General features: G+C 37.1%; 2 protein-coding genes across 10 annotated transcripts in view; both read left to right on the forward strand.

Annotated features, from left to right (window-relative positions):
• The window catches only part of TTLL5 (Tubulin tyrosine ligase-like 5), a 56412-nt gene extending 53043 nt beyond the window's left edge, over nt 1-3369 (forward strand). For both annotated transcript variants that reach the window (XM_089591112.1, XM_089591113.1), the window contains exons 8-15: nt 122-321; nt 400-626; nt 705-903; nt 986-1151; nt 1239-1382; nt 1457-1607; nt 1686-1852; nt 1920-3369. In XM_089591112.1, the coding sequence (XP_089447238.1) occupies nt 122-321; nt 400-626; nt 705-903; nt 986-1151; nt 1239-1382; nt 1457-1607; nt 1686-1852; nt 1920-2139 (1474 nt within the window). In that variant the 3' untranslated portion in view covers nt 2140-3369. The remainder of the gene's footprint in view (nt 1-121; nt 322-399; nt 627-704; nt 904-985; nt 1152-1238; nt 1383-1456; nt 1608-1685; nt 1853-1919) is intronic.
• A 3583-nt stretch (nt 3370-6952) lies between these two features.
• LOC106641965 (uncharacterized) lies at nt 6953-13375 on the forward strand. 8 transcript variants are annotated; one of them, XM_014356565.3, is made up of 5 exons: nt 6953-7166; nt 9475-9598; nt 9751-9852; nt 10302-10814; nt 11027-13375. In XM_014356565.3, the coding sequence occupies exons 3-5, from the start codon at nt 9829-9831 to the stop codon at nt 12332-12334; spliced, it is 1845 nt and encodes a 614-aa protein (XP_014212051.2). In that variant the 5' UTR covers nt 6953-7166; nt 9475-9598; nt 9751-9828; the 3' UTR covers nt 12335-13375. The 8 variants fall into 8 exon arrangements, with proteins under 8 accessions (XP_014212051.2, XP_089447331.1, XP_014212050.2 ...); XM_089591205.1 differs by lacking the exon at nt 6953-7166 and adding an exon at nt 7249-7465; XM_014356564.3 differs by lacking the exon at nt 6953-7166 and adding an exon at nt 7624-8136.
• Nucleotides 13376-14401: the final 1026 nt, after the last annotated feature.

The following is a 14401-nucleotide window of genomic DNA, read 5'->3' on the forward strand; positions in this document are numbered from 1 at the left end:
CAATTATCGGTAGACAACAAAACCGTAAATTGTCGCACACAAGTTATAGGAATACTCTCCGGAATCGTAAAAAACGTTGTTTTTTTCGGGTAAACTGTAGTTTCGGATGACCGATTTCCAGGAGCGAGGATCCCGACGCGGAGGACGTTGGCCACAAGTGGACCCTGTCGGCACTCCTGAGGCACCTGCGCTCCATCGGCCAAGACACCGAACTGCTCATGCAACGGATCGAGGACGTCATCATCAAGTCCATCCTCGCCACTGCCTCCGGAATAATCAGCGGCATCAAGCAGTTCGTCAAGCATCCCGACACCTGCTTCGGTAAATCCCACCTTTCGCGCCACCCGCAAATCGTACCTTTTTCCCTTTGGATAATCATGCCCCCGTCTCGAATCTCAGAACTGTTTGGCTTCGACATCCTGATCGATGACACCCTGAAACCCTGGCTGATCGAGGTCAACTTCATGCCGTCCCTCGGCTGCGACTCGCCGCTGGACGTCCGGGTCAAGTCAGCCCTCATAGCCGACCTCCTCACCCTCGTCGGGGTCCCAGCCGTCGACCCCATCCTCCGGCCAAAGACCACCCAGCCCAACAGGCTCATCAACCCCGCCAAGCGAATGTCCAGTGTAATATTCCTGTGTATAAGACCTTTGTGCCCTATTGTACGAGTGCGTATACGTAACGAAACTTTGGATGATCCGCAGTGCAGGAGGGTTCACTCGGCCGAGACGTTGAATCAGAAGAAGAAGCCTGCCACTGCCAAACCGGGTAACACCAAGTCCAGCCTGAGCTCCGAGCAGCAACGAATATTGGCCTCGGCCAGGGCCCAGTTTGAGCGCAGGGGTGGATTCGTCCTCATATTCCCGAGTCCCAAGTCGTGGGAGCTCTATTCGCAGTACTTGGGTACATACATATATACGTCTATGCCATTTATTTTTTTGTTGTTTAGAAAAAAAAAGGTGAAACTGAGTCCCAACGTTTGCAGATCCCGTGACGGGAATACCGATAGTGTCGGATCCCCTTGGGCCCGCCAGAGTGCAGCAGGCCACCAGTACCAATCACAATTTGATGCTGCACGAGCAGCTGTTCCCCGCTGCAAGTCGCGCAGCTGGTTACATTGTTCCGGAAGTCAAGCTGGATCGGCTCTCGAGGTATACGTGTATATTGTACACCCTGTGCAACACTTGACGTGGTGATACGATACATGTACCGTTACGTGATCCTCTTTTGTGGTGCAGGTTCGAAAGATACGAGAGAGCGTTGGTGAAGGGGCACAAGCAGAGCTTGGATCGAAACGACAGCAAGGAAAATTTAGACAATACCGATACCCACAAGTACAAAAGCCAAGTCATGCAAATGATGCACGAGGGAAATAAATTGAGGTGCCTTACTTGTACCTATATTTATATAGAAAAAGAAAAAGAAAAAAAAAATGATTATTTACCAATGCTTGCAGTTCCGGGGAAGCCAGGAAAGCTTTCGGCCACTATTTGAGCCACGTGTTGCGCAAAATATCCCAGCAGAATCCCGATTTTGTCTGTTGCGATCTCGTCTCCAAATTCCTGCAGCAATCGCCCAATAATTTACGAACGCCTTTCATGTTCACTGTGAGCCATCGTTACAGCTGTCACGTGACTTCGTTCATCACCCAAAGAGATCGTTACATTATTTTGTTTTTGTTTCAGCTGCCAAACAGTAAACTGGGTGACAAAGATAGAGCTGCCGTCACGGCTAAGCAACTGTCGGACTTTCTCTACCTTTACAATAGAGAGACTGATCTGTACGCGGACAGCGTCGATAGACCAAAGACAGTACCTAATAGATTATTTCAAAAATTTCTCCTGTCTGCGAGGTCAGTTCCTTCTTTCTTTGTTTTTTTTTCCTGTCAACAAATCGTCATTTTGTTTTTATTTCTTCAGCGAGGAGGATCTCGACGACGTGCTCATACTGCAGACCAAACTGTACAACTGCGCCCACACGTTTTTGGGTCGCAGCAGTTTCGCCGGGAGCTTGCGAGGTACCAATCTCCTGGGCTCCCTACCACACATCACCTCGAGGGTGCACATTAACGCCACAGTCGCGGAACAATGCAAGTGCAATCAGTCGAGCGAACGATCAAACAGGCTCGCCAGGGCATAGTTGGCTCTGCTGACTCGGAGTCCAATTGTAGTTTAAGCGTCGCGAAGATAGCCCATTTCGGGATGAGAGAGAGTACAGAGAGACGATGATAATAAAATTTGAAACGATCGGATTTAATTTTTTTCTTTCTGTGCGTCTTCATCATTTTGAAGATCTGGTCTTTGGCACACTATTTTGCGCTTGGACTAAGGAGTGCGCCGAGTTTTTTTTTCGCCCGTGTATCGTTCATTGCTCTTGCGAGATAAAGACAAAGTAACTTAATTTATTTGCACGAGTTTTTTTTTTTTTTATTGAAAATTATAGTGTATTACTTGTTGTTGCTAGCATTTTTGAGATCGTTTATAATATTTTATATGTTTTTAGCAAATTTTTTATTTTGAGCGTCGCCAAAGTGTACTTGCTTTAACGTTTTTTTTTTATTTGAAGTTGTACGTGATGAGTAGAAAAAAAATTCGGTTATGAAGTCAAGCATCGTTGCATATCTTGATTTTAATAACTAATATTCAAGGTAAAATTGCACACGCTGAGGGACCTTCTATTTTCCTCGGAATTGGTTGATATCTCTACCGTTTTTAGTGAATAAATTTTTGTTTTCATAGTTAAAAAAAAAAAAAAACAAAACAAAACATTACCACTCTCTTTGGCTCTCTTTAGGAATTTCGATCAATAACTTTTGCCAAACAATTTCTCGATATTAAATTACAAAGAGCATAAAGAAATAATTGTATATTTAGAAAAGCAAATAAGTATAGGAAAAAATCAATAAGCTCCAGTGATTCAAATAATACCTTATCAAACAAGCCGAAGTAAAATAAGAGATAAACGAGGTACCTATCCAAACTTATTGTAATAAGCGGATATTTATACTGTAATATAAAATGCTTTTTAACTACGTACTTACACATCGCACATGGCTTTTTCAAGCTTTTTATCATATCTAGTGAATAAGGTTGAAAAATACCCGTCCTTGTTTTTTTAAAAATAACTTTATGGTTCGTATTTTCGCGCGCATAAAACGAACGCATGAACAGTTGATTGGCTGGCACCAATTCAGCAAACTCAGAAATCGAAAAAGATAACCAGCCTCCATCCACTTTATTTCGTCTGGCTTTTCTTTTTACGAGTTACGTTAGCAAAAGTAAAATGGTTTATTCAATTTTTACTGGTTTAAATCATTTAATTGTAGTAAAATGTTTATTTTTTTTATATAATAAATTTTGAATTTTTTTATTCATAGTGTTTTATTTGTATTTACGGTGTTTTATTGTTTCTTTAGTGTACTTGGTTTTGCGCTTACACCAGCACAGTCAAATATTTTACTGTGAAACAATGTTAATATTTTGATTGCATAACTCAAAAAAAAAAAAAAATAACGATACTATCAATCAAGAACACCACTTTGTCGATATCACATTTTATTTGATAAAAAAAGATTGAGCAATGTGACAACGAATATGCTTAAAGCCTAATCAATTATACAATTTTTTATTTCATTTAATGGTAATCGTTGGCACGTGTACAGTTTCAATGCCTCAAATTTTATTCTTGGAAAAATTGCCCTTGAAATATTAAGTAAAGTGATGAATCAAAACTTTCTCTGCTGTCAATAGGACGTGATTTTCGTAACTAAACGTAATTTGATTTAAAACATGTATTTTTTTTTCAGCATTACAGAATTAAAAATTAGCTAAGTGTTTTTAATACATGCTAGGAAAATCGTGCGCACTAAATAGTATTTTTCACGAGTACCTCGCAACTTGAAGTGCAATAAGAAGTTACAGTAAAAAAAAAAAAAAAAAAAAAAAAAAAAAAAATGGTGTCAAACTTTGTTTACTTTGTTTAAATCGTCAGATATGCGTATCAAATACGGATATACGATGAGTGAATTAAAATGCCTGATGTGAGTATACAAAAACAAGAAAAAAAAAAAAGTAGAAATTTTTAATAAGGTATTTTATATAATCTGTATGTGATCGAGGAACTAGGTGATTGTGTTACCAATGGTTGAATTCTCATACAATAGCTTTCCAGTATCTACTTTCACTTTTAACCCGTAATTTTTAAAACAAAGCACATTTTTACAGTATGTTTATGGTGTACTACAAATAACTTTCAGTATTTCTATTAAACTCACTTTCCGCATAAAGGCACGATGTTACAACATATATGAATCCATTTTTAAACTGTCGCTTACAAAATGATTGTCAAATTGCGTGACGATCGCAATATGTGATCGCTTGTTTTACATTTGTAAGTAAAACAATTGAACTGCCTTTGGGAGAAACTATCGGTACTTATACAATTCGTACTTTAATTTTGTGTTCATTTACTTTAAACTAAGGATATGATAAATGTTTGCTTCGCACATATTTTTTGTGAATATTTTATTAAATAGTAAGGACCGAAGGTACTACATGTTAATAAATTCAATGCTTGGATGGCGGTGACGAAATCGTGTAGCGGTTGCAGCTTTTGCACAATATATATATATATTGTATTTGCGTGTCACTTATTAAAAAAAATACTTGTCGGATTTCCTCGTATTTAAGTACAAGGAAATTCTAAAAATTGGTTTCCGTTTATTAAATAATTCATTTTTGTTTAAAATTTACTGTTTAGCAAAATCATACGATTAAGGTGAGCAAGACTTGGTGCTGATTAAATGAACGTATACTTAATGATGTTTTGTTGTGTTGTAAAGTTTGAACGGAGAAACGGGCATGTGAGTAATATAAGGAGTTTAGGATAAGACGAGCGCCAATTTTTTCCATTTTACCTGTGATCTTTATAAAAGAGAAAAAAAACAAAAGAATTATGGATTAAAATAATCTGCTAGTCAGCACTTGAAGAGTCTTTTCTTTATTTTTTTAAGCTGTCTACTGTTAATGCTCTCGTATCGGTGCTATTATTGGGGTGGCAGGGATCTGCGTGAATTTTATGAGAATTGTATCATAACAGAGTAACTATTGTCGGTAAGATTCACAAATATCAAGTGACAAAGAAGACGCAGATCCCAAGTTTTTCAAGAATCTTGTTTATTATTGTGATGAAATAATCAAGTCATTTTTTCAGCTAACAAATATTTCAAGCTGCGGAAAATTGATTAATACGATAATAAATTACGGTAATGATGAAAAGTTTATCTGCGATGCTTTCGTTGAAGATACAAACTTGTTTCACCATCTGTTTGTTGATCAATTTTTCTTCAAAATAGATATCAAGTTTACTGTTCAAACTAATGTTTGTTGAATTTTGCTAAAGACTTTCAAGTAGCAAGCATTACAATTGAACTTTTCGTCGAGGCCTTTAGAATTTTATGAAGGTACACTTAAGATTGTCAGCGCCTAATATAGTAAAAAATATTTTTCCAATGTATGTCCATCATATTTTGAAAGATGAAATAAATTGAGCAAGTACATAAATCCGTGTAATTTTATTTTATCCTCATTTTAAAACAAACGTTTCCTGCTTTATAATGCGAGATGATTTTAAATATCAAACAACAGCCACTTTATCAATTATCGCTGAAAATTAATACGAAAATTGATGTAATTATTTCTGTGAATACAATGTCAAGTAAGTTAGTTAACGACGTGTTAAAAACAGAATGAAGTATTTTACTTATAGCGCTTGTGTGTCAGATTCACGAAAGTTTATAATTCGAAAAACTCAACGTATTATCGATGTATGCTATCTATTTTGGAATCGCGTCGTTTTTACCTAGAGAGCTTATCTAAATTGTTACACCTCGAAATTTAAACGTTTTTGGAAAAATATACTCACATCATCCACCCTTTAACAAAAGCATAGAACACCCACAATCGGCTCGTCATACTTGTTGGAAAAATGGCCAATTCTCGGGTGACTGTATACGTATATATGACTTTGCGCTTTTAAATAATCAAGTCAATTTATTGCAATTGACTGTTTTGGCTTTTCAATCTATCCCCGTCCTCGCTGTAGCATCGATTCGCGGGCATCAATTAGGTAATTAGGTTCCTCGCTTGATCCCCCTCTGTATACTTTATACCTACAACGATTTATGTGAAGTAGGGCGCGTAGGTGTTGTCAGATAAAAAAGAAAAATATACGTACCTGCGGCCTGTGCCTATATACGTTGTAATACGGCTTCGGATCGTAGTGTAGGTGCCTTCACTTCACCGACGGTTTTTAATAATATATCACCCAAGGCAGAAATGACTATGATTAAGTATACGTTTAAATATAAAAACACGGCTATTTTCATTTTTTTTTTGTCAGCAATCGTTATTGTAGTTTTTGCCCGATACAAAATGTAATTTTTATTTTTAACGAGGGCGCACAGGCAAATCAAATTCTGGAAATAACGCGTGATTGAGGTATAGGTACAATTGATTGTACGCAATTCTATGTAAGAATTTAAAAGTTATGATAAGTTTTTCTAAATTTGACAGACATCATCATCAAGAGCAGTAGACTTAATTTAAACGGATGAAGGATGAGCAACATGTATAAGTCATAAAACAAGTAATCTCACGTTGTGCATTAAAACATGCACATAAATAACACACCGAGTCAGGCGTCAAAACCACGGAAAAGTTGTTTCAATTGTACCGGGTTCGTTATAAAAAAAAAAAGTTTATCGAGCGAGGGTAACGAGCACTCTCGAGACTCGCGTCTCGCGTGTGACAACATTTAAACACACACGCGCAGTAGTTTCAACACAATAAAAACGTAGCTTACACATAACACATTTAAAGCCGGTGGTAAGTATATACTATACATACCCAGCTCGGACAGTTTAAGTTTAAAGCGGATGGTTTAAAGTGCTGCTGCCGCAGCTGTCGTCCTGTCTGTTCCTCTCTCGCGCGCGGGCTTTGGCAGCGCCGGTCGCCGCCCACTCTAGGAATAGTCCCGCAACCTCAGGATTGGCCGTTGCGAGTCGGCGACCAGCCAGTCGCGGCACGGGACTCACAAGAATACCGAGCGCGACAAATCTTTACCGCGAACTTTCACAACCCACGTGTGGAAAAGGTCTGCATGACAAGGTAATTTAACTTGCATTAAGAATGATATTTTTTTACTTAAGTATTAACAAATTCATCGGTTAACCGCGAAGACCAATAAAACCCGTCCTTGGGGTGTCCTGGTTGTTTGTCGTTTTAAAGCCGGGTGTGATTATTTCGTGAACTCGGTGTCTCGCCCGCGCGCACACGCACTCTCGGCACGGGTGGTTTGAGGTTAGGAAGATGTCAGTTGGATTGGAGGATCGTCCGACGACGACGACGACGACGACGACGAAGAGGTGCCGACACCTGGGGAAATATATCTATGTACAGCCGGATTTGTATGTATATATCGGGGCATCGACGTCTATTCGGTCTATTCACATTTCACATGCACACACAATCTCTCCTCTCTCTTTTACACGTAGGTTATATACAGATATAAAAACGTATTTTAGCTCGAGCTGCTCGGAGCAGTCGGAGTCGGAGCGCAGAGTACTTGTGTAGGTGTTACCTACATACACTTGTTCTCGTGCTTTCTCGTGACTTCAGAGTTGAGATATACCTACTTGGTCCTTTCTGCGTGAAACATTTGTGTTAGATCCTTAGTCGCATTTTTTTCTTAAATATTGCTCGTTTATCGAGCCAGTGAACGAGTAAGCGACCGGAGAGTGTGTTACGCGACTGTATCCGAGGTAAATCTGCGCGGAGAAAGTGGCCATCGGATACCACCGTAGGTTTCCATGCTGTGAACGCGATTTTTCGTCCCTTTTTTCCCGTGCCTGTGTCGATTAACACCAACAGGACTGACTTCGCGTGCGATACACTTGATTTCTCTCGTTTTCCTCGACGCCGCTTATCGTCCGTGTTAACATACTAGTGCGAAGAAATCAGCGCAGAATTTGCAGATATCCCAACGAACTAGCTAATATGGCGCTTAGTCAATGAAAGTTACCGAAAGTCAAGTATGAAAACGTTGGATATTTCAAAGCAGCGTAGAGGTTATGGTCGAGTGAGTACTCTCTCGGAGTTGAACAACTTTTGACGGCTAAATTAAACTTTAGCGGGGCCATCAATGCAAATTATTCGTTGATCTTGACGTTCGTGTTGAGCAAGGGGTACTTTTGCAACTTTATTACTTTATTAAAGTGGCCACGGTCAGCTGCCTGTGTCAATGTGCTGTCGTGCATGGACCACCATTCGGAGTTCTAGTGCTGGGATAGCTTAATTTTCACGTTTTTTCGGGTCTATTCTGTAAATGTCTACAACAATCTTTGCTCAGATTACCGAATGCGTTTACACAATAGAGCTCGTTGAGTGCTTAAAATCGACAATTGACGTGTTTTTCGTGATTACCTGGTTTTTTATTTATATGTATGTGTATGTATGTATGTTAAGTCGCCCACATGTCACAAAAACATTTATTCATTTAGCAGTAAACATCCCCACTCCTTTTACTACGTGTACTATTACTCAACATAGAGCGATAACTAACGTTTATATATATAAAGTATTTGCATTAACTGCTTGGTTGTTGCAATATCTTACAAATTCCATTCAGACATCAGCAAGTATCATTTTTTGTTCAACAAACTTGAAATAGATCTAACCTTTTTTCTGTAATCCATTAGAAGCAAGACCTGGGTTATTAAGAAATCAGTTACATTTCAAGGTGGACTAACACCACAAGTCAAGTAGCCTCTTTCTGTAATCTCTTGGCTGTGAACTCACAAGGTTTATGACTGGACCACTGAATCTCTATCTGAATTCTGGGTAACCTTCATCTAGTCTCAATGGTTTTATTTAAGCTTTGCATCTATTTATCTGGTTAAGATGAAGTATGAATTTTCTAAATTATGTGTATCACAATATGTTTAGATCCAAAGTATAATGTATACACAATTTTTTAATGCTAATCAGATCTATAGATTTAAAGTTGATTCATATTTTTGGCGTGTAACCAAATTATTCTGTGCATTACATGAGATTGTTTGGATCTTTGAAGTTTTTGTTACATTTAATTTGGTGTTTTATCTCTTGGTGTTATTACCCAGTTATTATGATTAGCTATTGACACAATATTCAACTTATTATTGTTATATTCAAACTTGTGTTTAAATGATATGTTATGTTCCTAAAGTGTACAGACTTTCACAAAAAAATATTCCAAGTTTTGCCTAGTAAACATTTCAGTTCAACTAAAACAATGAGAAAGGTTATATCATTTTCTTAGTTTAGAGTAACTAAAAATAATATTTGGTTTTTCATGGAATCAAACGTGTTACAGTTAAGAATTGTTTTTCAAGTTTTAAGAATTGAATTTATACGATTGTATATATTTTTAATCCAGATGAAAAGATGGCCCGAAAAAAATAACAGGAAATCATCGAAGATTACATCTTTTGGTCAATCAGAAAAGTGACACTGGATAGGCAGCTAATAGACAATTTGAGAATTAAAGCAACATGCACCAGGTAAGAAATTTTACCTGCTCATTGTTATAAATTTTGATAGAATTGAGTTTATCTATTAAATAAGAGGTTTCCATTGTGTGTAACGGCTTTATTTTATTGTAAACACTTTGATTTTATTTTACTTGTGAGTTAAATATCACTCTTTATTTAAGACTTTTTAGGTCCAATTATTTTGAATTGTATAATCAAGATACAAAGTGGGTCTTCAAACAACTGTCTTCAAAGTCAAAATGGTTTTACTATATGTTCCTAAAGTGAGTTTTCTACGGTTTTTGATACTTTCTAATACTGGTGAATCACAACTATTCTAGCATGAAAAGAGCAGAATTCAATGAAAGAGTTTCTAGAATTTTTTTTCTAAGATTATTCGTTGAAAAAATTTAAGAACTTTTTTGTGGATAAACTTTCTTTGTATCTTGATTACTATAGAAAACTATAGATTCTACAAGTCATTATTTCTCTGATCGTTAAAAAAAAAACAATGTCTCATGTACGTACCTCATTTTACTTTACTAAATTTTGTATACATAGATTGATTGTTGCATTTTCCTTATAATTTGTTGTAGAAAACCATTTTATTTTTTCATTTATACATTACTAGACTGTTTCTATATAAACCATATAATTCATACATCTTCTAATTTGGTAATCCAATAAATAAATATTAAATTTTAAATTAATAACTTGCGTGTGTGTCTAACAGACAAACTGCGGGACTTGGCGGCCACAATACGTCTTTGGAAGTGATGGAGGCGCTTCTAGCCAGTTCTGCTTGATCCACCACCCTCCTGAACCAAAGCTTGGGTATGAGGTACCCAGTGTGCTGCCAATGACAGCTCGATTTAGCCAAAGCTTCGAAATGTATCCCCTACATCGAGCTGTGAGGGAACAGGAGTATGATAAGCTGGAGGAGTTACTCTGGTCCAATATGTACGATGTCAACGCGAAAAACGTTGAAAGAGAGACACCCTTAGACATAGCGGTTTCTCGTGGAGATTTCTGTGCGACGGAGTTGCTGTTGCACTTCGGCGCCGAGCCCGTCGTACAGGCTAACTCCCTTTGGCCGGTCACTACGCTTCACAATGCCATACGCGGCGGTAATACCGACGTCATTAAATTGCTCATCGATCGAGGCTGCCATCCGGACCAGATCGTCTACCCACATCGTGCGCCTGATACTTATTGGCACATGGTTATAGGAATGAATGACTCTAACGTAAGTGGTTTTTCACTTTACAAATCACGAAAATTCATAAAAATGCTGTACTTATCGGGCTTTGCATTTTTTTTTTTTTTTTTTTTTTTTTTTTTCTTTCTTTGCCATTCGTTCGTTATCGTGTTGTCGGTTTGTCTGCAAATTGAAATTAACTTCAACAATGCTCATTCGAGTGTTGACGTAATTGTTAACTAGAAATGTTTTGATTTTAGCTTTTGCAAGCTCTTCTAGAAGGTACTCAACGCGTCATATGTGACGATGAATGGTCCAACGCACTGTTATTTATCGCCTGTGGAAAGGGTTCTTACCGAATCGTCGAATATTTAATAGGATGTGGTCTTCCACTGTATCGTCGAGACACGGACGGTCGGACAGCGTTGTTTCATGCGGTGCTCGGCGGTGACATTGAAACATTCAAGCTGCTCATGAGTTATGGCGCTAATCTCCATGAACGAGACTACAATGACGCGAATCTGATGCATTACGCGGTCAATAAAGTTAGGCACGACTTTGTCCAGTTGCTACTCGAAAACGGCGTGGACGTAAATGCCCGCTCCAAGTTCAGTGGCACGCCATTGCACTACGCGGTTTATAAGCATTCCTTGTTCATGCTTGGTTTGTTGGTAGAAAACAACGCTGATGTCAACATTACGGATGATTCCGGTAGGAACCCATTTGTAGCTGCCATTGTAAACGACGACGACGGTGCGTGCATTAACCTTTTGTTTCGTCAAGAGACGTTAGATGTAAATCAGGCGGACGTTGAAGGCATGACGGCACTTCATCACGCGGTATCGAAGGGCAACTTGATTTTGGTGAAACAATTACTCTTCCATTGTAACACTGATGTCAATATTCGAAATATTCATGGCAAGACCGCCTTACAGTACGCCATAGATCATAATTATCTACAGATATTCGAACTCCTATTAGATTTTGGAGCGAGTGTAGCCAATTTGCATAATAATCCACGCTATGCTTCATTGAACGCTGACATAAAGACTTTGCTAATGAAATACATGATCAAGAGAGACGTAGCAGACTTGCAAGTGGAAGACGGTTTGAGGAGAATCTTGGCTCATGAGTATAGACTCAAGGAAGAATGCAAGTACTTTAAGAATTGTTGCATCAAAGAAGTTAAGCTTTTGAAGACAACTTCCATGGATGACGAGATAACGTACTACCAGTTCTTGCGGGGCAATAGGCGCAGCTTGCTTTCGTATGTCAACAAGCCCAACATTCGTAGTATCTTCGAGAATCATACACACTACTTCACTGACTATGCAAACATGCTGGACAGGAACCTTGTCTTGGGTTTGAGACCAATAAGCAAAGAGGAGACTAAAGCCATAGCGTCTGTGGTTGACAACCTTAATGCCGTTTTTCAATCTTGTCTTCCGAATCTGGTAGTTGACAAAGTACAAAGTTATCTCGACATACCAGACATGATAAGTTTGAACAGAATGAAGCTTCAAGAATTTGAGGACGACGATAACGTCAGCGTAACAATAAATATGTAAATAATAGTCTTGAAACTTGTTTGATATAGCAGTTAGGATTATGATTTTAAATTAATTAATTTTCCTCTAGATTTTGGATGTAAATAATGGTCTATTTATGACAGATCAGTGTTACTTTTATAATAATATCCAATTTTGTTAAACATTTTTAATGTTACATCTAGGGTAAAAACTTTTAATATGTGATTAAAAGCGAAACTCGCGTCTTTTTTACAACTATTTTTAGTCATTTGAATGTTACGATATGAAATTTAGATATGATACTGATGAACCATTAACAAGAAGTAGGAGTAAAACAAATAATAGTACTTGTACATAATAGTGCTTGTAAAAAAAAAAAAAAATAATAACTTGTACATAATTGTTACGGTGGCACTCGCATTAATCGCTAATCGAGTGCGTTGTTCTCTACGTAATTCGATGAATCTTCGCCTTCGACTCCACAATTGCGAAGACTCGTGTTGCGTAATCTTGTGAGCAAATAGTCATAAGTCATCTAGGCGATTGCACAAGCCTAATGTTTTGTTTTTATGCTATACGAAATGCTAAATTGACGAGCACGATCATTATAATGTGAGGCATACGATGTAAGTCCAGTTGCGTTATCAGTTCAAGAGAAAAATGGTTATACAATCGATTCTTTTAGTTAGTTTGTTTACAACTTCTAATTCAAGTTAATAATTTATTAAAGTGATTGTAGCTTTAGTTATTCTTTTTTTTATTTTTTTTTATTATTATTATTTGATTCGTAAAGCCGCAAACTTTCAAATGAATTAAAAACGTATTTAGTTGAAACTGACACCAATTAACGCAAAAAAGTTATAAAAAAATATTAAAAAAAAAAAACTAAAAGTAAAAAATAAAATTTCAAGTGACAAATCCAACTTTAATTTATTATTGTGACTGGATTTGCTCACTGTCCTTAGAATTTTATAAATACGTAATAAGAATCAATTGATTGTCAGCGCCTAATATTTGAAACATATTTTCTCAATTTATACATCGTATTTTGAACGATGAAAATAAATTAAGCAAGCAGAACGATTTGTGTAATAATTTAATAATTACCTTTTATCGATATTCACCCTTTTATTCGATGCTTGAAAATTATGAGCCATTTAAAACCCAATATATGCTGGGAAGAACTTTTTCACATGAATTATTTTTGTAATGATGTGGACGTGCCATGTGCTACCGCGCGAATAGATACTTTTAGATTAACCCTAAATCTAATACAAACATTGATATACCGAAATTAAAAAAATTCTTTAATACCTTACATCATTATTCCCTGATAAAATCACTGCTAGTTCATTGGTACACACAAAGCTGCCTTTTCTCATGCTCTATTCTGTTTTTTAACTTTGACTTAATTAAAAAAATTTTATCATTAATCAACAATTTTTATCCATTTTCAATTTGTATTGTCACTTTTATTACCTTTTACCCGATTTCCATAATATTTTCTTATTTCTCTGAGGCTAACAAAAGGATCAGAGAGTTCCTCCCAGCTTGTCGGTAAGAAAGAAATCTTCCTCTGACTACCAAGTCACGACACATCTCGCAGAAACGCCCTTTGTTTTTGATTTTTGGTGTACTTATTTGTGGCTTTCTCTGCAAAAAAAAAAAAAAAAAACCATTGCCATAGTTATTAACGACGGTGTGAAAACTACGGCTCCTCATTACCGCATTAACAAAAATCTACTATATGTACATAGGTTTCCTTGGTTCAAAAGTATGCCACAATCATATCAAGCGAGCGCTGAGAAACATACTAATTCTCTGATGAATATTCAAATCGGACCTATTTTTTTTTTTTTTTATCATTCAGCGGTATAAGTGACTTTTTAGTATGCGTATGCGGTGTAAGCAAAGGAATGAGTTGGGCATATGTCACCGCCGGCACGAATTCAAGTTTTATTTAATTTATTTTTATGCTAAGATTGTATGTACGTGCGCTTCCAGGGGCTTTCGTCAAGATGAAACATTTTTGTACGTTGACTATTTTTTTTCATTAAATGATCGTATCGAAAATTCTTAGCGCAAGCGAAACTTCAATGGTGAGAA

Source organism: Copidosoma floridanum, unplaced genomic scaffold (genome assembly GCF_036245765.1).
Source record: "Copidosoma floridanum isolate Cflo_tuat_1 unplaced genomic scaffold, Cflo_Japanese_pri ptg000013l, whole genome shotgun sequence".
In the NCBI taxonomy this organism is placed as follows: Eukaryota; Metazoa; Arthropoda; class Insecta; order Hymenoptera; family Encyrtidae; genus Copidosoma; species Copidosoma floridanum.